This window comes from Sebastes fasciatus, chromosome 3 (assembly GCF_043250625.1).
Source record: "Sebastes fasciatus isolate fSebFas1 chromosome 3, fSebFas1.pri, whole genome shotgun sequence".
NCBI lineage: Eukaryota > Metazoa > Chordata > Actinopteri > Perciformes > Sebastidae > Sebastes > Sebastes fasciatus.
The window spans coordinates 25,300,158-25,323,221 of record NC_133797.1 but is presented as its reverse complement, the minus strand read 5'-3'; the positions used below and the strand labels follow the sequence as shown (position 1 = coordinate 25,323,221).

General features: G+C 40.6%; 3 protein-coding genes, 1 long non-coding RNA gene and 1 pseudogene across 4 annotated transcripts in view; 4 read left to right on the top strand and 1 right to left on the bottom strand.

Moving 5' to 3' along the window:
- Positions 1-23,064, bottom strand: part of LOC141764535 (uncharacterized) — a 256,854-nt gene that overhangs the window by 122,337 nt on the left and 111,453 nt on the right. The gene's annotated exons all lie outside the window — the stretch shown is intronic.
- On the top strand, positions 2,528-4,172 carry LOC141765312 (E3 ubiquitin-protein ligase TRIM21-like; annotated as a pseudogene).
- LOC141765311 (E3 ubiquitin-protein ligase TRIM21-like) lies at positions 5,430-10,610 on the top strand. The gene is made up of 2 exons (XM_074631372.1): positions 5,430-5,542; positions 7,478-10,610. The coding sequence occupies exon 2, from the start codon at positions 7,487-7,489 to the stop codon at positions 9,131-9,133; it is 1,647 nt and encodes a 548-aa protein (XP_074487473.1). The 5' UTR covers positions 5,430-5,542; positions 7,478-7,486; the 3' UTR covers positions 9,134-10,610.
- LOC141765310 (E3 ubiquitin-protein ligase TRIM39-like) lies at positions 11,481-14,307 on the top strand. Its single transcript, XM_074631371.1, has one exon. The coding sequence runs from the start codon at positions 11,481-11,483 to the stop codon at positions 13,119-13,121; it is 1,641 nt and encodes a 546-aa protein (XP_074487472.1). The 3' UTR covers positions 13,122-14,307.
- On the top strand, positions 18,614-20,254 carry LOC141765309 (E3 ubiquitin-protein ligase TRIM21-like). Its single transcript, XM_074631370.1, has one exon. The coding sequence runs from the start codon at positions 18,614-18,616 to the stop codon at positions 20,252-20,254; it is 1,641 nt and encodes a 546-aa protein (XP_074487471.1).

The following is a 23,064-nucleotide window of genomic DNA, read 5'->3' as shown; positions in this document are numbered from 1 at the left end:
GTGGAGCAACACTGGAAGGAGGAGAGCTTCAACGTCACATTACAGAAATTAAACTGCATGTTTGTCAGAGAGCTGCAGTCGAGACAAGTCTCTGTGTTTCTGTCTAAAGAAATATTAAACTGAGTTCATCAGGTCTTTCTCAACAACAACAGACTCAAATACTGGTGAGTGCAGCTGATAATATTTACTGTGTTTCAACAACCAGCATTAACACAAAACTTACAGCTCTAATCAAACAGGTAGTTACACTCTTTTCATTTCATACTGACCAGTGTTGGTACTCTCTTATTAACATGTTGTGTGTATCTGCCGGTATCAGCAATCTCTTGCAACTTATTCCTATTTATTCATTATTTCTTTAAGCATGTTAAACTGTGTCAGTCATAATCAGTTGTGATTTTATTGCTTTATATACTTGGGCTATCTGCATCTTCTATAGTAGGCCTATAATAAGCGTCTTTGAGATTAATATAAAGCGCTATATAAATCCAATATATTATTATTATTATTATTATAATACTCCAATAATATTCACACTGGAACATTATAGGGTTAAGGTGGTGTGTTTGTATATAGTGTTAATAGTTAAAGTGCTTTCCTGTGTTATTTGTAGCCTTCAGCATCTCTCTATAATATATTATAGGATGTCTATAGGCTGGAATCAACAGCAGCCAGACAGACAGGCAGGTATACATGCAGAGCTGAGGTGTGTGAGCTCTTCATTCAGGTTTTAGGAGCAGAGTCCCAGTCAGGATGCTCCTACATATTATACAGAGACACATTATGAATTTATACAGTGAATAAAAGATACTAGGAGATATTGGGTTTGGGGGTCCATCCCTGAGAAAATTTGAAGGTTTTTGACTTAAAACTACGCATTTTACATCATTATGGACCATTATTATTACTAGTTAAATGATTATTTTTATTATTTATCACAGCCTTCGTCTGAACATTTAATTCTTATGAAAATGTTTGTTCTGTAAAATCATATTCTATAAATCAGAAAACGTTTAAATACTCTTTCATCAATTATATTTGTTCACAAAAAAAAGTTATGATGAACAGTTTATTAATTATTTTACAAAAAGGATGTGAACATTGTATTGATAAATTACAGCACCCTCGTTCTCACTTGATATTATTGTTATCCTAGCCACCATCAGTCAGACTGTTCACTGACTGCGCTGAGTGTGTTGATGTGTGTGGAGCTCCGACAAGGCCTATTAAAGGGGGCTAGGTCACGGGCGGACATGGCACCGGGGGTATGTCACATGCACAGTGTAACTGAAGCTGCGGCCGTGCGTTGCGATTGGTTCAATTTCGGCGAGGGCAGACCAGATTTTTACTGCGCATGTGTTTTGTACCCCAAAGATATTACGCATACTCAGCCTCCTTCCATAGGCCTTAAACAGCAGCAGGCAGAGGCTGCAGCTTTAGCCCTGGAGCCCATATGAACATAGTACCTATTATGCCCTGATATCGCAATTCAGTTTTTTGTCTCGACGATGCATATCGTCACGTTTTTATTTAGCGATATTTCGTCACACCCCTATTAATAATAGAACGCGATTTCACATTATATAAAACTCCACATTGCTGAACATTAACATATGGCATATCATTTATTATTCCACATAAATACTTTGAAACATTAACTGGTTATCATCGTGGCATAAGCCCTTTCTACCGGTATAGATATGATAGAAGTCAGGGTATTTTCACACTATAATCTATCTTTTAAGACTAAGATAGAGGATATACCCCGATGTTTATGCCAATCATATTTATGTGGTTACAAAATGGCACATGCTGTTGCAGGGAGCTAAATGCTGTGAACTAATAAATGTAGATCCCCCTTCCTGGCAGACAGGCTGTATACCTGCCTCTGCAGACTCAAGCCAATATTGCATTTTACAGTAAAACTATCAGGTGTCTACATAAAAACACACATTGTCATTTCAGGTTGAATAATAATTAATATGCCATATGTATGCCTAGTTAATGTTCTGCAGCGTGGAGTTTTATTAATGTGTGTCTGATTTTATCATTGAAAACGCCAAAAATAATGCAGCGCGGTCATATGCGCTTCTGATGTGAACAACAAGGCTACAGCTCGCTTGGCGATTAATAAAGCCGGCTTCAGTTCCCTACGTGAACCCACGCAGCGCAACTACGCTGGCGCTGCACCGTTATTTATCTCCCAGAGAACCTGATGTGGAGAGGGCAGAGGAAAGGACAGGCAGCTTGTGAGAAGCTCCGGTACGCATGAAAAAGTCACAGTACACCAAGGAGTAAAATGTAGAAGTGCCGGTATGGTGTACCGCTGCGTACCAGCCCACTTCGAGCACTGATAATGACACTTGTCAGATGGACATCTCAGTTAAATGAAACATACCTATGAATTCAAAATAATGTTTGTCACTATTGCAGCAATCATACTTTGATATTTGTTTTATACAAATGAATAATACATGTGTAACAAAATATTTTATAATACTTTCCCTTTTGTTCTCAGTGTGTAGATATGGCTGCTGCCAGCAATCTGCTATCTGAAGATCAGTTTCTGTGCTCCATCTGTCTGGATGTGTTCACTGATCCAGTCAGTATACCATGTGGACACAACTTTTGCAAAAACTGCATCACTGAACACTGGAATACTAGTGACAGGTGCCAGTGTCCCATGTGTAAAGAGGCTTTTACCATAAGACCTGATTTAAGGGTCAACACTTTCATCTCTGAGATGGTTGTTCAATTCAGACAGTCAGCTCAACAGAAAACCAGCAGCAGCAGCTCAGAGCAACAAGTGTCCAAACCAGGAGAAGTTCCCTGTGACTTCTGCACAGGAACCAAACTGAAGGCCCTGAAGTCCTGCCTGGTGTGTCTGGCCTCCTACTGTCAGACTCACCTGGAGCCTCATCTGACAGTTTCACGTCTGAAAAAACATCAGCTGGTCGACCCTGTGGAGAACCTGGAAGACAGGATGTGTACGAAGCACGATAAACCTCTGGAGCTGTTCTGTAAGACCGACCAGACATGTGTCTGCATGCTCTGCCTCGTTTTAGACCACAAGATGCATGATGTTGTTCCTGTGAAAGAAGAATATGAAGGAAAGAAGGCCGGAATGGGGAAGACAGAGGCTGAAATCCAGCAGATGATCCAGAAGAGACGACTGAAGATTCAGGAGATCAAACACTCAGTCGACCTCAGTGAGGAAGATGCAGACAGAGAGATAGCAGAAGGTGTTCAAGGTCTTCAGTGCTCTGAAGGAGACTGTTGATAGAGGCCAGGCCAATCTCATCGACACGATCAAAGAGAAGCAGAAAACAACAGAAAAACAGGCCGAAGCTTTCATCAAAGAGCTGGAACAGGAAATCTCTGAACTGACGAAGAGAAGGACTGAAGTGGAGCAGCTCTCACGCTTTGAAGACCAACTCCATCTTCTCCAGAGTGTACAGTCCCTGAAAGCTGCTCCACCCACCAAGGACTGGACAGAGGTCAGCGTCCGTCCATCATCATATGAGGGGACTGTGAGGAGAGCTGTGGCTCAGCTGGAGGAGACACTCAGTAAAGAGATAAAGAAGCTGCTTGAAGATGAGCTGAAGAGGGTCCAGCAATATGCAGTAGATGTGACACTTGATCCTGATACAGCTCATCCTAAACTCATCCTGTCTGATGATGGGAAACAAGTGAATCATGGTGATGTGAGAAAGAATCTCCCAGACAACCCAGAGAGATTTTCCCATTCTGTTAATGTCTTAGCAAAGCAGAGTTTCTCTTCAGGCAGATTTTACTTTGAGGTTCAAGTTAAAGGAAAGACTAAATGGGACTTAGGAGTGGCCAGAGAGTCGATCAACAGGAAGAGAAACATCACACTGAGCCCTCAGGATGGATACTGGACTATATGGTTGAGAAATGGAAATGAGTACAAAGCTCTTGATGACCCTCCAGTCAGTCTCTCTCTGAAGTCTCGGCCTCAGAAGGTGGGGGTGTTTGTGGATTATGAGGAGGGTTTGGTCTCCTTTTATGACGTAGATGCTGCAGCTCTTATCTACTCCTTTACTGGCTGCTGCTTCACTGAGAAACTCCTCCCATTCTTCAATCCCTGTCTTAATGATGGTGGTAAAAACTCTGCCCCTCTGATCATCTTTCCTGTCAATCAAGCTGAGTAGACTGATGATATTTAAATGAAAAGGTTCACTGTCATATAACAGAACAAATATACATATTCAGTGGCAATATACAATGTAAACCTGTTGTCTTCAGAATTAATCTTCAGGGCTTTCTTTCTGACACCATGAAAAGTCGACTGTTTAGAGATACGTGGTTCTCACAGGACAGCGACGCTACAGGCAAATGATGATCTTATAGACCATGATGCATTGCTGTAGATTAAACTACCGAACAGTATATAAAGGAGTTAAAATCAGCACAATTAGCACAAAACAATTAAAAGCTGAATAAATTAGCTAATTAATTAATCAATCAACAAAAAAATTAATCTGAAAATATAAATACATTAATTGTTTGTGTAATTATTTAAAGCAAAAAATGTCAAAAATTCACAAATTCCAGCCTCTCAAATGTGAATATTTGCTGGTTTCTGGGTCTTCTATCAAATTAAACCAAATATCTTTGGATTATTATGAATCATAATGGGCAATTGTGACTTTTTTTCTGATATTTTATGCACAAAGAAATTAATCAATAATGAAAATAATTGTTAGTTGCAGCATTAGAGCTTTAATTCTGTTTTATAGGCCTACATCTTTTCAGCTGTTGTTGGGTTTTAAACATTTAATTAGCATTAAGTGAATGATTAATGGTCTTTATTTTTAATAGTTATTCAGTTATCTGGTGATTGGGTTTTAATTTCTAATATGCATTTATGTAGTTATTCATTTAATTAGTCATCACTGCAATAAAATCCTTTGCAGAAGAAGAAACTTTTTGTGTGAGTGTTTTATTTTGAAACTGGAGTCTTGTCCACAAAGTCACAAAGGTTTTCACAGGTTGGATGTGTTTCTCAACTTTGGCCACTAGATGTGAGCATGACAACACACATCAGAGGGAGGAGAGTTTGTTAAAGGCATGCACAGACTGCACACACCACTCAACTTCCTGCTCTGATTCAGCAACAACTAATAGGAACAAAGCAAATACAAGAATTACATGAGAAGGTTAGAACATTACAGGACAAACAGTGAGCTGAGATCTGGACAGACAGTATGATTGTTGCAGAGCTGTAGAGGACTGTAAAGTGGCTGCTGGTTTCTGCTGACCCTAAGATGTATTCTTACATGTGGGATTGACTTTTTTTTTGTGAAAACTGTCCTGGTGGAGGAAACACATCCTCACAAACAGAGCTGCTGTAAGAGGTGGAGCAACACTGGAAGGAGGAGAGCTTCAACGTCACATTACAGAAATGAAACTGCATGTTTGTCAGAGAGCTGCAGTCGAGACAAGTCTCTGTGTTTCTGTCTAAAGAAATATTAAACTGAGTTCATCAGGTCTTTCTCAACAACAACAGACTCAAATACTGGTGAGTGCAGCTGATAATATTTACTGTGTTTCAACAACCAGCATTAACACAAAACTTACAGCTCTAACCAAACAGGAAGTTACACTCTTTTCATTTCATACTGACCAGTGTTGGTACTCTCTTATTCACATGTTGTGTGTATCTGCAGGTATCAGCAATCTCTTGCAACTTATTCCTATTTATTCATTATTTTTTTAAGCATGTTAAACTGTGTCAGTCATAATCAGCTGTGATTTTATTGCTCTATATACTTGGGCTATATGCATCTTCTATAGTAGGCCTATACTACTCCAATAATATTCACACTGTAACATTATAGGGTTAAGGTGGTGTGTTTTTATATAGTGTTAATATTTAAAGTGCTTTCCTGTGTTGTTTGTAGCCTTCAGCATCTCTCTATAATATATTATAGGATGTCTATAGGCTGGAATCAACAGCAGCCAGTCAGACAGGCAGGTATACATGCAGAGCTGAGGTGTGTGAGCTCTTCATTCAGGTTTTAGGAGCAGAGTCCCAGTCAGGATGCTCCTACATATTATACAGACACAATATGAATTTATACAGTGAATTAAAGATACTAGGAGATATTGGGTTTGGGGTTCCTTCCCCGAGAAAATTTGAAGGTTTATGCCTTAAAACTACGCATTTTACATCATTTTGGACCATTATTATTACTAGTTAAATGATTATTCTCATTATTTATCACAGCCTTCATCTGAACATTTAATTCTTCTGGAAATGTTTGTCCTGTAAAATCGTATTCTATAAATCAGAAGAGCAGATTCAGAAAACTTTTAATGTTTCATTCATTATATTTGTTCACAAAAAAAAAAGTTATGACAAACAGTTCACTAATTATTTTACAAAAAGGATGTGAACATGATATGGAGAGGGCAGAGGAGAGTACAGGCAGCTAGTGAGAAGCTCCGGTACGCATGAAAAAGTCACAGTACGCCAAGGAGTAAAATGTAGAAGTGCCGGTACGGTGTACCGCTGCGTACCGGCCCACTTCGAGCACTGATAATGACACTTGTCGGATGGACATCTCAGTTAAATGAAACATACCTATAACTTCAAAAATAATGTTTCTCAATATTGCAGTATTCATGCTGTGGCAGCCACCCATTCTCTGGGGCTTGCTGTCATTTACCTTTTCCCTGGTGTTTTTTTGGTTGAATTGCTGAGTGATTAGAGGGTTATTCAGTTCACCTGTTGCGTAGGGTGTGGGGACTGGCTCTTAATTGACAGTTGAGAGCAGCTTGGTGCATTCCCCTCTTGGCCAATCAGGGTGCAACGACGCCTTTCTGTATGGCTTAAAAGAGGAGGGAAACTGCACACCCAGTGTCATTCTGATCTCTCCTTTACTAAATGCAACACGTGTTACCAGCCAAACCAGAAACTCTGGTCGGTTTTAGGCCCTTTTGAGATTCGGTCCTCTTTGTGTTTTGTTTATTGAGAGTGTTGACTATCCTAGTTGGGGAAACAAAATAAATACCAATCAATTGGGTTACCTGTACTAGGAGGTTTAGGTGCTATTTGTGCAAGAATCTGGCTTGCCTCACGATAGCCTAACGCCTGCAGGCTTTATTTTGTTATTCTAGTCATTTGTTGATATTCACTGAAACCCTTTATACCCATTTCTTTTAGTATATTTTATTTGGGGAAACTTTAAAGGACGGGTAAAAGGAAAAAAAATATATATATATTTCAGTTTCCTTAATTGTTTGTTATTGTAGAGGCATTTGTTCATTATTATTATTAAGGAGGCATTTTATTTTATATTATTATGTGGATGGAACTCTTTTTCAGTCTTCTGACTGAACAACTAAAGTCATCGGAAATCAGTAACACCACAATGCTTCGATATTTGTTTCATACAAATGATGAATACATGTGTAACAAAACATTTTATAATACTTTCACTTTTGTTCTCAGTGTGTAGACATGGCTGCTGCCAGCAATCTGCTATCTAAAGATCAGTTTCTGTGCTCCATCTGTCTGGATGTGTTCACTGATCCAGTCGCTATACCATGTGGACACAACTTCTGCAAAAACTGCATCACTGAACACTGGAATACTAGTGACAGGTGTCAGTGTCCCATGTGTAAAGAGGTTTTTACCATAAGACCTGATTTGAGGGTCAACACTTTCATCTCTGAGATGGTTGTTCAATTCAGACAGTCAGCTCAACAGAAAGCCAGCAGCAGCAGCTCAGAGCAACAAATGTCCAAACCAGGAGAAGTTCCCTGTGACTTCTGCACTGGAACCAAACTGAAGGCCCTGAAGTCCTGCCTGGTGTGTCTGGCCTCCTACTGTGAGACTCACCTGGGGCCTCATCTGACAGCTTCACGTCTGAAAAGACATCAGCTGATCGACCCTGTGGAGAACCTGGAAGACAGGATGTGTATGAAGCACGATAAACCTCTGGAGCTGTTCTGTAAGACCGACCAGACATGTGTCTGCATGCTCTGCCTCGTTTTAGACCACAAGACACACGAGTTTGTTCCTCTGAAAGAAGAATATGAAGGAAAGAAGGCCGAGCTGGGGAAGACAGAGGCTGAAATCCAGCAGATGATCCAGAAGAGACGACTGAAGATTCAGGAGATCAAACATTCAGTCGACCTCAGTGAGGAAGATGCAGACAGAGAGATAGCAGAAGGTGTTCAGGTCTTCAGTGCTCTGAAGGAGACTGTTGAGAGAGGCCAGGCCAATCTCATCAACACGATCAAAGAGAAGCAGAAAACAACAGAAAAACAGGCCGAAGCTTTCATCAAAGAGCTGGAACAGGAAATCTCTGAGCTGACGAAGAGAAGGACTGAAGTGGAGCAGCTCTCACGCTCTGAAGACCATCTCCATCTTCTCCAGAGTGTCCAGTCCCTGAAAGCTGCTCCACCCACCAAGGACTGGACAGAGGTCACTGTCTGTCCATCAACATATGAGGGCACTGTGGTGAAAGCTGTGGCTCAGCTGGAGGAGACACTCAGTAAAGAGATGAAGAAGTTGGTCGCTGAGGCTGAGCTGAGGAGGGTCCAGCAGTATGCAGTGGATGTGGCACTTGATCCTGATACAGCTCATCCTGATCTCATCCTGTCTGATGATGGAAAACAAGTGAATGATAGTGATGTGAAGAAGAATCTCCCAGACAACCCAGAGAGATTTTCTATTAGTGTTTTTGTTTTAGGAAAGCAGAGTTTCTCTTCAGGCAGATTTTACTTTGAGGTTCAAGTTAAAGGAAAGACTGACTGGACTTTAGGAGTGGCCAGAGAGTCGATCAACAGGAAGGGAGTCATCACACAGAGACCTAAGGATGGTTACTGGACTATATGGTTGACAAATGTAAATGAGTACAAAGCTCTTGATGTTCCTCCTGTTAGTCTCTCTCTGAAGTCTCGGCCTCAGAAGGTGGGGGTGTTTGTGGATTATGAGGAGGGTCTGGTCTCCTTTTATGACGTAGATGCTGCAGCTCTTATCTACTCCTTTACTGGCTGCTGCTTCACTGAGAAACTCCTCACATTCTTCAGTCCTTGTGATAATGATGGTGGTAAAAACTCTGCCCCTCTGATCATCTCTCCTGTCAATCAAGCTGAGTAGACTGATGATATTTAAATGAAAAGGTTCACTGTCATATAACAGAACAAATATACATATTCATTGGCAATATACAATGTAAACCTGTTGTCTTCAGAATTAATCTTCAGGGCTGTTTTTCCGACACCATGAAAAGTTTACTTTTTAGAGATTCATGGTTCTCACAGGACAGCGTGATCTTATAGACCATGATGCATTGCTGTAGATTAAAATAGCCAACAGTATATAAAGGAGATAAAATTAGCACAACCTTAAACATCTACAGTCGTAAAATGCAACATACACATTAATGCAGCAGTAATATTAATCCAGAAACATCAGATATAATAGTAAAACACTGACAGGGAACATTTTACTGCAAAATCAATACTTTTACTTTTCATACGTTAAAGGGACTGTTCGTAACTTTTGAAGCGTATAAATGTACCGGGTTGGGACACATGCGCGCTCGCTTGTGGCTGAAGTCTCTCCTCCTCTGCCTGCCTTCACTCACACAGTAAGCGCGTTCTCTCTCAGCTCGCTCCACCTCTAGATGTGAACGCGCGCTCACTCCACACTGCAGAAGAGTTAGTAGCTCTGAGAATATCTAGTGAATGAACAGTGGACATTTGTGCAGAAATAAATGCTACAGCTCCTCCAGACCAACAGAGATTTTCCGTGTCTTGTGAGGTGACGGGGCTCTGCAACGAGAAACGTTGCCGTCTCTGACCAGGTGCCGGTGTCTCCCCTGTTCCTGGTCGGGAGGCTGAGGCACGAAAGGCCAAAACTAGGATCTGCATTGATTCATGGAGAGACCTTCGTCTGGTCAGCTAACATTACTGCCCAGCAGGTGAAATATAGAATGATATTGTGGTTTTAGCTGACGTGTGTCGCCTCACTGTTTTGAGCAATGCTCGTTCAGGTATATTTAGAGCGAGCAAGCGCGAGCCCGACGCTGACTTTCGTTGACTTAACGGCCACAGATGTCGCTCTGAACAAGCATTTCTGAAAGTTACAAATAGTCCCTTTAAGTACATTTTTCAATCAACAGAAAAAATTATCTGCAAATATTAATCAATTATTTGTTCATGTAATTTTTTTAAAGCAAAAATGTCAAATAGTCACAGATTCCCGCCTCTGGAATGTGATTATTTGCTGGTTTCTGGGCCTTCTATCATATTAAACCAAATATCGTTGGATTATTATAAATCATAATGGGCATTTGTGACTTTTTTCTGATATTTTATGCACAAAGAGATTAATCAATAATGAAAATAATTGTTAGTTGCAGCATTAGAGCTTTAATTCTGTTTTATAGGCCTACATCTTTTCAGCTGTTGTTGGGTTTTGAACATTTAATTATCATTAAGTGAATGATTAATGGTTTATATTTTTACAAGTTATTCAGTGATCCGGTTATTGGGTTTTAATGTCTGATATGCATTCATGTTGTTATTCATTTAATCAGTCATCATTGCAATAAAATCCTGTGCAGAAGAAGAAACTTTTTGTGTGAGTGTTTTATTTTGAAACTGGAATCTTTTCCACAAAGTCACAAATGTTTTCACAGGTTTGATGTTTTTCTCAACTGTGACCACTAGATGTGAGCATGACAACACACATCAGAGGGAGGAGAGTTTGTTAAAGGCATGCATAGACTGCACACACCACTCAACTTCCTGGTCTGATTCAGCAACAACTAATAGGAACGAAGCAAATACAAGAATTACATGAGAAGGTTAGAACATTACAGGACAAACAGTGAGCTGAAATCTGGACAGACAGTATGATTGTTGCAGAGCTGTAGAGGACTGTAAAGTGGCTGCTGGTTTCTGCTGACCCTAAGATGTATTCTTACATGTGGGATTGACTTTTATTTTGTGAAAACTGTCCTGGTGGAGGAAACACATCCTCACAAACAGAGCTGCTGTAAGAGGTGGAGCAACACTGGAAGGAGGAGAGCTTCAACGTCACATTACAGAAATGAAACTGCATGTTTGTCAGAGAGCTGCAGTCGAGACAAGTCTCTGTGTTTCTGTCTAAAGAAATATTAAACAGAGTTCATCAGGTCTTTCTCAACAACAACGGACTCAAATACTGGTGAGTGCAGCTGATAATATTTACTGTGTTTCAACAACCAGCATTAACACAAAACTTACAGCTCTAATCAAACAGGAAGTTACACTCTTTTCATTTTTATGACACTTGTCAAATAAATGAACCCTAAACCCACCTAAATACCTATAAATTCAAAAATGATGTTTCTCAATATTGCAGTAATCATACTTTGATATTTGTTTCATACAAATGATTAATACATGTGTAACAAAACATGTTATAATACTTTCACTTTTGTTCTCAGTGTGTAGATATGGCTGCTGCCAGCAATCTGCAATCTGAAGATCAGTTTCTGTGCTCCATCTGTCTGGATGTGTTCACTGATCCAGTCAGTACATCATGTGGACACAACTTCTGCAAAAACTGCATCACTGAACACTGGAATACTAGTGACAGGTGCCAGTGTCCCATGTGTAAAGAGGCTTTTACCATAAGACCTTATTTAAAGGTCAACACCTTCATCACTGAGATGGTTGTTCAGTTCAGACAGTCAGCTCAACAGAAAACCAGCAGCAGCAGCTCACAGAAACGATGTGCCAAACCAGGAGAAGTTCCCTGTGACGTCTGCACTGGAACCAAACTGAAGGCTATGAAGTCCTGCCTGGTGTGTCTGGCCTCCTACTGTGAGACTCACCTGGAGCCTCATCTGACAATGTCAGGCCTGAAAAAACATCAGCTGATCGACCCTGTGGAGAACCTGGAAGACAGGATGTGTACGAAGCACGATAAACCTCTGGAGCTGTTCTGTAAGACCGACCAGACATGTATCTGCATGCTCTGCCTCGTTCTAGACCACAAGACACATGATTTTGTTCCTCTGAAAGAACAATATGAAGGAAAGAAGGCCGAGCTGGGGAAGACAGAGGCTGAAATTCAGCAGATGATCCAGAAGAGACGACTGAAGATTCAGGAGATCAAACACTCAGTCGACCTCAGTGAGGAAGATGCAGACAGAGAGATAGCAGAAGGCGTTCAGGTCTTCACTGCTCTGAAGGAGTCTGTTGAGAGAGGCCTGGCCAATCTCATCGACACAATCAAAGAGAACGAGAGAGCAACAGAAAAACAGGCCGAAGCTTTCATCAAAGAGCTGGAACAGGAAATCTCTGAGCTGACGAAGAGAAGGACTGAAGTAGAGCAGCTCTCACGCTCTGAAGACCATCTCCATCTTCTCCAGAGTGTCCAGTCCCTGAAAGCTGCTCCACCCACCAAAGACTGGACAGAGGTCAACGTCCGTCCATCATATGAGGGGACTGTGAGGAGAACTGTGGCTCAGCTGGAGGAAACACTCAGTAAAGAGATGAAGAAGCTGCTTGAAGATGAGCTGAAGAGGATCCAGCAGTATGCAGTGGATGTGAAAGTTGATCCTGATACAGCTCATCCTGAACTCATCCTGTCTGATGAAGAGAAACAAGTGAATCATGGTGATGTGAGGATGAATCTCCCAGACAACCCAAAGAGATTTTCTGATTGTGCTTGTGTTTTAGGAAAGCAGAGTTTCTGTTCAGGCAGATTTTACTTTGAGGTTCAAGTTAAAGGAAAGACTCAATGGGACTTTGGAGTGGCCAGAGAGTCAATCAACAGGAAGGGACGCATTACACTGAGCCCTCAGGACGGTTACTGGACTATATGTTTGAGAAATGGAAATGAGTACAAAGCTGCTACTAGCCCACCAGTCAGTCTCTCTCTGAAGTCTCGGCCTCAGAAGGTGGGGGTGTTTGTGGATTATGAGGAGGGTCTGGTCTCCTTTTATGACGTAGATGCTGCAGCTCTTATCTACTCCTTTACTGGCTGCTGCTTCACTGAGAAACTCTTCCCATACTTCTGTCCTGATCTTAATGATGGTCGTAAAAACTCTGCCCCTCTGATCATCTCTCCTGTCAATCAAGCTGAGTAGACTGATGATATTTAAATGAAAAGGTTCACTGTCATATAACAGAACAAATATACATATTCAGTGGCAATATACAATGTAAACCTGTTGTCTTCAGAATTAATCTTCAGGGCTGTTTTTCTGACACCATGAAAAGTCGACTGTTTAGAGATTCATGGTTCTCACAGGACAGCGACGCTAAAAACAAACGATGATCTTATAGACCATGATGCATTGCTGTAGATTAAACTAGCCAACATTATATAAAGGAGTTAAAATTAGCACAACCTTAAACATCTACAGCAGTAAAATGCAACATACACATTAATGCAGCAGTAATATTAATCCAGAAACATCAGATATAATAGTAAAACACCGACAGGGAACATTTTACTGCACAATCAATACTTACTTTTCATACATTAAGTAAATTTTTCTGATAAAGACAACCACTCAGTTTCGAAAAGTTACTCTTGTGTACTCTTTCTGTGAGCAATTAAGAGCTGAATAAATTAGCTAATTAATGTATCTATCAACAGAAAAATTAATCTGTAAATATTAATCAATTAATTGTTTATGTAATTCTTTTCAAGATTCAAGAGTTTTATTTTCCATTTGCACCTAAGTACATTGGAATTCTTTGCAGTTTACACCGAGTCAAATTTAAGAAAGGAACAAAGGTAGAAAAGGCCCAAGGTAATTACAGTACAAAATAATTAGCACATTCAACTCAACACAATAAATAAATAAATTATTAAAATATAAAACGCCCTCAGTGTAGTCAATAAATAAACTAAACTACCCTCTGCATAGGAATGATACCCCCACAATACAAATATACAGTAAATATATATATATGCTCCATGACCATGTTAAAAGAACTTGTAACTCTCAAAAATATAAAAAAAAAGAAGAAATAATTAAGATATTTCAGACAATTACACAGTGGAAGGCAGCATGTTGCACAGCATTACAGTCCATTCAGTTCAGGTGTAATGTGTGTCGATAAAGATATGGAGGTGAGGTGAGGTGTGGAGTATTTGTGTCCCTCTTTAACGTCCTTTGCCACCAGTCTTATTGTAGCTGGGAAGAAGCTGTTGTAAAAGCGTGCTCTGAGAGTGGAGATGCTCTCTGGCCTGTCGTGCCTCAGGGTGTGTCCTGATTCCCTCCACCTAAACAGAGAGTGAGCTGGGTGGTGTCTGTCCCTCAGGATGCTCTGTGCCCTCCTCCTGCAGCGCTGGGTGTATATCATGTCCATGGAGGGGAGGTTAGAGCCAATGATTCTTTCTCCAGTTTTTATGACCCGCTGCAGCGATTTCCTCTCAGCCTGGGTAGCATTCCCAAACCAGACCATGATGCCGCTGGTGAGGATGCTTTCCACCAGTCCTCGGTAGGCCAGGGTGAGGGGCTGACGTCTGAGTCCAGCCTTCTTCAGCAGCCTAATGAAGTGCAGCCGCCGCTGAGCTTTCTTCACTGTTTCAGTAGTGTTTTTGGCCCAGCTCAGGTTGTCAGTCGGGTGAAGGCCGAGGAACTTCAAACTGTCAGCCCGCTCCACCTCTGTGTCCTGGATGATGAGAGGCTGCAGATGGGGGGCTCTCCTCCTGAAGTCCACGATGAGTTCTTTTGTTTTTTCTATGTTGAGAAAAAGGTCGTTGTCCTCTCCATAGCTGATGATTTTTTTGACCTGTTCCCTTAATGCAGACTCGTCCCCACCTTGGATGAGGCCGAGGATGGTTGTGTCATCTGCATACTTAATAATGATGTTGTTCTTCTCAGTGGAAACATTGTCATGGGTGTATAGTGCAAACAGTTTTGGGCTGAGGCAGCAGCCCTGAGGGGTTCCTGTGCTGACTGTGAGCTCGGCAGAGATCTTATCTCCCATCCTCACCACCTGTGGTCTGTTAATCAGAAAGTCCAAAATCCAGTTGCAGGTGGCTGTTGGGACCCCGAGGCTAGCTAACTTCACAGTCAGCTTCATTGGCTGGATTGTATTAAAGGCGGAGCTGTAATCCAAAAAAAGTATGCGTGCATATGTCCTGTTACTGTCCAAGTGTTGGAGTGTGGAGTGAAGTGCCAGTGCCACTGCGTCATCCACTGACCTGTTTGAGCGGTAAGCGAACTGTATGGGGTCCAGGGAGTCAGGAATCACTACGTTAATTGATTGAAGAACCAGCTTCTCCAGGCACTTCATGGCTACTTAGGTGAGTGCCACTGGCCTGAAGTCATTCAGTGTATGTGTATCTGGTTTCTTCGGGACCGGTATGATGACAGACGACTTGAAACACCTAGGGACTGTTTCCTGTGTGAGAGAGGTGTTGAAGATGTCTGTGTACACCCCTGACAACTGTTCCACACAGGCCCTCAAGACTCTCGGTGACACTCCATCAGGTCCAGCTGCCTTGCGTGGATTCACCTGCTTCAGAACCCTCAGAACCTGTGTGTGTATCACCTGTAATGCAGTCTCATCAGGGTTATGGGGGGCTTTTGAGGGGGTGTCTCCATTCAGTCTGTCAAATCTAGCATAGAAGCTGTTGAGGTTGTCTGGAAGAGTGGTGTCCCGAGCTTCTGTCCTTGTCGTGCTTCTCCTGGAGTTAGTGACAGATTGGATTCCCTGCCACATACTATGTGTGTTGTTATCCAGGTAACAGCTCTCAAGTTTCTGGGAGTACGCCCTCTTTGCAGCTTTTATGGATTTTTGTAGCTCATATCGGGCAATTTTTATACTCCACAGTGTCCCCTGACTTAAAAGCTGCACACCGTTTCCTGATCTTCAGACGAACATCTGCATTAACCCAGGGCTTTTGATTGGGAAAGACACAAATAGTCAGGGAGGGAACACACATGGAAGTGCACCAGTCAACATAGCTGCTAACAGTCTCTGTGTACTCATGGATGTTGTCTGTCGCCTCTTTAAAGATGTTCATGTCTGTGGCCTCCAAGCAGCCTTGTAGCTCTGCCAGCGCACTGTCATTCCACCTTCTGACAGTCCTCATTGTGACAGGGTTAGCTCTTAGCTTTGTGATGTAAATGGGTTGTAGCAGGATAGCCAGGTGGTCAGATTTACCAAAATGAGTCTTGGGGACAGCAATGTAGGCCTTCTTTATGTTGCTGTAGTAACGGTCCAGTGTTTTGTCACCTCCGGTGGAGAAGTTCACAAACTGATGGAGTTTGGGCAGAGTTTTCTTCAGTTCACAGTGATTGAGATCCCCAATGTCAAAAATTCACAGATCCCAGCCTCTCGAATGTGAATATTTGGTGGTTTCTTGGTCTTCTATCATATTAAACCAAATATCGTTGGATTATTATAAATCATAATGGGTATTTGTGACTTTTTTTCTGATATTTTATGCACCAAGAGATTAATCAATAATGAAAATAATTGTTAGTTGCAGCATTAGAGCTTTAATTCTGTTTTATAGGCCTACATCTTTTCAGCTGTTGTTGGGTTTTAAACATTTAATTAGCATTAAGTGAATGATTAATGGTCATTATTTTTACTAGTTATTCAGTCATCCGGTTATTGAGTTTTAATGTCTAATATGCATTTATGTTGTTATTATTTTAATCAGTCATCACTGCAATAAAATCCTGTGCAGAAGAAGAAACCTTTTGTGTGAGTGTTTTATTTTGAAACTGGAGTCTTGTCCACAAAGTCACAAAGGTTTTCACAGGTTGGATGTGTTTCTCAAATGTGGCCACTAGATGTGAGCATGACAACACACATCAGAGGGAGGAGAGTTTGTTAAAGGCATGCACAGACTGCACACACCACTCAACTTCCTGGTCTGATTCAGCAACAACTAATAGGAACGAAGCAAAAACAAGAATTACATGAGAAGGTTAGAACATTACAGGACAAACAGTGAGCTGAAATCTGGACAGACAGTATGATTGTTGCAGAGCTGTAGAGGACTGTAAAGTGGCTGCTGGTTTCTGCTGACCCTAAGATGTATTCTTACATGTGGGATTGACTTTTTTTTTGTGAAAACTGTCCTGGTGGTTGCAGGAAAAAGAAGATAAAAAAAGTAAAAAAGTCTCCCTAAAGATTAAACATATCTTGTGCCAAATATCTGTAACTATACTGAAGGTATTCTGTCTAACCCTGAAGGAGGAAACACAAACTCACAAACAGAGCTGCTGTAAGAGGTGGAGCAACACTGGAAGGAGGAGAGCTTCAACGTCACATTACAGAAATGAAACTGCATGTTTGTCAGAGAGCTGCAGTCGAGACAAGTCTCTGTGTTTCTGTCTAAAGAAATATTAAACTGAGTTCATCAGGTCTTTCTCAACAACAACAGACTCAAATACTGGTGAGTGCAGCTGATAATATTTACTGTGTTTCAACAACCAGCATTAACACAAAACTTACAGCTCTAATCAAACAGGAAGTTACACTCTTTTCATTTCATATTGACCAGTGTTGGTACTCTCTTATTAACATGTTGTGTGTATCTGCCGGTATCAGCAATCTCTTGCAACTTATTCCTATTTATTCATTATTTCTTTAAGCATGTTAAACTGTGTCAGTCATAATCAGCTGTGATTTTATTGCTGTATATATACTTGGGCTATATGCATCTTCTATAGTAGGCCTATAATACTCCAATAATATTCACACTGGAACATTATAGGGTTAAGGTGGTGTGTTTGTATATAATGTTAATAGTTAAAATGCTTTCCTGTGTTATTTGTAGTCATCAGCATCTCTCTATAATATATTATAGGATGTCTATAGGCTGGAATCAACAGCAGCCAGACAGACAGGCAGGTATACATGCAGAGCTGAGGTGTGTGAGCTCTTCATTCAGGTTTTAGGAGCAGAGTCCCAGTCAGGATGCTCCTACATATTATACAGAGACACATTATGAATTTATACAGTTAATAAAAGATACTAGGAGATATTGGGTTTGGGGGTCATTCCCCAAGAAAATTTAAAGGTTTTCGACTTAAAACTACGCATTTTACATCATTATGGACCATTATTAATACTAGTTAAATGATTATTTTTTTTTTATTTATCACAGCCTTCATCTGAACATTTAATTCTTCTGGAAATGTTTGTCCTGTAAAATCATATTCTCTAAATCAGAAGAGCTGATTCAGAAAACGTTTAATGTTTCATTAATTATATTTGTTTAGAAATAAAAATATAAAGGTTATGACAAACAGTTCACTAATTATTTTACAAAAAAGATGTGAACCTGATATGGAGAGGGCAGAGGAGAGGACAGGCAGTTTGTGAGAAGTTCCGGTACGCATGAAAAAGTCACAGTACGCCAAGGAGTAAAATGTAGAAGTGCCGGTAAGGTGTACTGCTGCGTACCGGCTCACTTCGAGCACTGATAATGACACTTGTCAGATGGACATCTCAGTTAAATGAAACATACCTATAAATTCAAAATAATGTTTTTCAATATTGCAGCAATCATACTTTGATATTAGTTTCATACAAATGATTAATACATGTGAAACAAAACATTTTATAATACTTTCACTTTTGTTCTCAGTGTGTAGACATGGCTGCTGCCAGCAATCTGCTATCTGAAGATCAGTTTCTGTGCTCCATCTGTCTGAATGTGTTCATTAATCCAGTCAGTATACCATGTGGACACAACTTCTGCAAAAACTGCATCACTGAACACTGGAATACTAATGACAGGTGCCAGTGTCCAAAGTGTAAAGAGGCTTTTACCATAAGACCTGATTTGAGGATCAACACCTTCATCTCTGAGATGGTTGTTCAGTTCAAACAGTCAGCTCAACAGAAAACCAGCAGCAGCAGCTCAGAGCAACAAGTGTCCAAACCAGGAGAAGTTCCCTGTGACGTCTGCACAGGAACCAAACTGAAGGCCCTGAAGTCCTGCCTGGTGTGTCTGGCCTCCTACTGTGAGACTCACCTGGAGCCTCATCTGACAACTTCACGTCTGAAAAGACATCAGCTGATCGACCCTGTGGAGAACCTGGAAGACAGGATGTGTACGAAGCACGATAAACCTCTGGAGCTGTTCTGTAAGACCGACCAGACATGTGTCTGCATGCTCTGCCATGTTGTAGACCACAAGATGCATGATGTTGTTCCTCTGAAAGAAGAATATGAAGGAAAGAAGGCCGAGCTGGGGAAGACAGAGGCTGAAATTCAGCAGATGATCCAGAAGAGACGACTGAAGATTCAGGAGATCAAACACTCAGTCGACCTCAGTGAGGAAGATGCAGACAGAGAGATAGCAGAAGGTGTTCAGGTCTTCACTGCTCTGAAGGAGTCTGTTGAGAGAGGCCAGGCCAATCTCATCAACACGATCAAAGAGAAGCAGAAAACAACAGAAAAACAGGCCGAAGCTTCCATCAAAGAGCTGGAACAGGAAATCTCTGAGCTGACGAAGAGAAAGACTGAAGTGGAGCAGCTCAAACGATCTGAAGACCATATCCATCTTCTCCAGAGTGTCCAGTCCCTGAAAGCTGCTCCACCCACCAAAGACTGGACAGAGGTCAGCGTCCGTCCATCATATGAGGGGACTGTGAGGAGAGCTGTGGCTCAGCTGGAGAAGACAATCAGTAAAGAGATGAAGAAGCTGCTTGAAGATGAGCTGAAGAGGGTCCAGCAGTATGCAGTGGATGTGACTCTTGATCCTGATACAGCTCATCCTGATCTCATCCTGTCTGATGATGGGAAACAAGTGAATGATAGTGATGTGAGGAAGAATCTCCCAGACAACCCAAAGAGATTTTCTAATTATGTTAATGTCTTAGCAAAGCAGAGTTTCTCTTCAGGCATATTTTACTTTGAGGTTCAAGTTAAAGGAAAGACTAAATGGACTTTAGGAGTGGCCAGAGAGTCGATCAACAGGAAGGGAATCATCCCACTGAACCCTCAGAATGGTTACTGGACTATATGGTTGGGAAATGGAAATGAGTACAAAGCTCCTGCTAGCCCTTCAGTCAGTCTCTCTCTGAAGTCTCGGCCTCAGAAGGTGGGGGTGTTTGTGGATTATGAGGAGGGTCTGATCTCCTTTTATGACGTAGATGCTGCAGCTCTTATCTACTCCTTTACTGGCTGCTGCTTCACTGAGAAACTCTTCCCATTCTTCTGTCCTGGTGTTAATGATGGTGGTAAAAACTCTGCCCCTCTGTTCATCTCTCCTGTCAATCAAGCTGAGTAGACTGATGATATTAAATGAAAAGGTTCACTGTCATATAACAGAACAAATATACATATTCAGTGGCAATATACAATGTAAACCTGTTGTCTTCAGAATTAATCTTCAGGGCTGTTTTTCTGACACCATGAAAAGTCGACTGTTTAGAGATACGTGGTTCTCACAGGACAGCGACGCTACAAACATATGATGATCTTATAGACCATGATGCATTGCTGTAGATTAAACTAGCCAACAGTATATAAAGGAGTTAAATTTAGCACAACCTTAAACATCTACAGCAGTAAAATGCAGCATACACATGAATGCAGCAGTCATATTAATCCAGAAACATCAGATATAATAGTAAAACACTGACAGGGAACATTTTACTGCACAATCAATACTTTTACTTTTCACACGTTAAGTAAATTTTTCTGATAAAGACAACTACTCAGATTCAAAAAGTTACTCTTGTGAACTCTTTCTTTGATCAATTAAGAGCTGAATTAATGAGCTAATTAATTTATCAATCAACAGAAAAATTAATCCACAAATATTTATCAATTAAATTTGTAATTTTAGTTTCCAGCCTCTCGAATGTGAATATTTGCTGGTTTCTGGGTCTTTTATCAAATTAAACCAATTATAGTTGGATTATTATAAATCATAATGGGCATTTGTGACCTTTATTCTGATATTTTATGCACCAAGAGATTAATCAATAATGAAAATAATTGTTAGTTGCAGCATTAGAGCTTTAATTCTGTTTTATAGGCCTACGTCTTTTCAGCTGTTGTTGGGTTTTGAACATTTAATTATCATTAAGTGAATGATTAATGGTCTTTATTTTTACTAGTTATTCAGTCATCTGGTTATTGGGTTTTAATGTCTAATATGTATACATGTTGTTATTAATTGAATCAGTCATCACTGCAGTAAAATCTTGTGCAGAAGAAAAACATTTTTGTTGACGTGTTTTATTTTGAAACTGGAGTCTTGTCCACAAAGTCACAAAGGTTTTCACAGGTTGGATGTGTTTCTCAACTGTGGCCACTAGATGTGAGCATGACAACACACATCAGAGGGAGGAGAGTTTGTCAAAGGCATGCACAGACTGCACACACCACTCAACTTCCTGGTCTGATGAAAACTGTCCTGGTGGTTGCAGGAAAAAGAAGATAAAAGAAGTAAAAAGTCTCCCTAAAGATTAAACGTATCTTGTGCCAAATATCTGTAACTACACTGAAGGTATTCTGTCTAACCCTGAAGGAGGAAACACAACCTCACAAACAGAGCTGCTGTAAGAGGTGGAGCAACACTGGAAGGAGGAGAGCTTCAACGTCACATTACAGAAATGAAACTGCATGTTTGTCAGAGAGCTGCAGTCGAGACAAGTCTCTGTGTTTCTGTCTAAAGAAATATTAAACTGAGTTCATCAGGTCTTTCTCAACAACAACAGACTCAAATACTGGTGAGTGCAGCTGATAATATTTACTGTGTTTCAACAACCAGCATTAACACAAAACGTACAGCTCTAATCAAACAGGAAGTTACACTCTTTTCATTTCATATTGACCAGTGTTGGTACTCTCTTATTCACATGTTGTGTGTATCTGCCGGTATCAGCAATCTCTTGTGACTTATTCCTATTTATTCATTATTTCTTTAAGCATGTTAAACTGTGTCAGTCATAATCAGTTGTGATTTTATATACTTGGGCTATATGCATCTTCTATAGTAGGCCTATAATACTCCAATAATATTCACACTGGAACATTATAGGGTTAAGGTGGTGTGTTTGTATATAGTGTTAATACTAAAAGTGTTTTCCTGTGTTATTTGTAGCCTTCAGCATCTCTCTATAATATATTATAGGATGTCTATAGGCTGGAATCAACAGCAGCCAGACAGACAGGCAGGTATACATGCAGAGCTGAGGTGTGTGAGCTCTTCATTCAGGTTTTAGGAGCAGAGTCCCAGTCAGGATGCTCCTACATATTATACAGAGACACATTATGAATTTATACAGTGAATAAAAGATACTAGGAGATATTGGGTTTGGGGGTCCTTCCCCAAGAAAATGTGAAGGTTTTTGACCTAAAACTACGCATTTTACATCATTATGGACCATTATTATTACTAGTTAAATTATTATTTTTATTATTTATCACAGCCTTCGTCTGAACATTTAATTCTTATGAAAATGTTTGTCCTGTAAAATCATATTCTATAAATCAGAAAATATTTAAATACTCTTTCATCAATTATATTTGTTCACAAAAAAAAGTTATGACGAACAGTTTATTAATTATTTTTTAAAAAGGATATGAACATTGTATTGATAAATTACAGCATCCTCGTTCTCACCCGACATTATTGTTAGCCTAGCCACCATAACCAGTCTGACTGTTCACTGACTGCGCTGTGTGTGTTGATGTGTGTGGAGCTCCGACAAGGCCTATGAAAGGAGGCTAGGGTCACGGGCGGACATGGCTCCAGGGGTTTGACACATGCACAGTGTAACTGAAGCTGCGGTCGTGCGTTGCGATTGGTTCAATTTCGGCGAGGGCAGACCAGATTTTACTGCGCATGTGATTTTTACCCCAAAGATATGACACTCAGCCTCCTTCCATAGGCCTTGAACAGCAGCAGGAAGAGGCTGCAGCTTTAGCCCTGGAGCCCATATGTACATAGTACCTATTATGCCCTGATATCGCAATTCAGTTTTTTGTCTCGACGATGCATATTGTCACATTTTTATATCGTGATATTTTGTGGCACAATATTTCGTCACACCCCTATTAATAATAGAACCTGATTTCACATTATAT

Coding starts and splice junctions, on each gene's coding strand:
- LOC141765311 (XM_074631372.1), top strand. CDS start 7,487: ATGGCTGCTGCCAGCAATCTGCTATCTAAAGATCAGTTTCTGTGCTCC.
- LOC141765310 (XM_074631371.1), top strand. CDS start 11,481: ATGGCTGCTGCCAGCAATCTGCAATCTGAAGATCAGTTTCTGTGCTCC.
- LOC141765309 (XM_074631370.1), top strand. CDS start 18,614: ATGGCTGCTGCCAGCAATCTGCTATCTGAAGATCAGTTTCTGTGCTCC.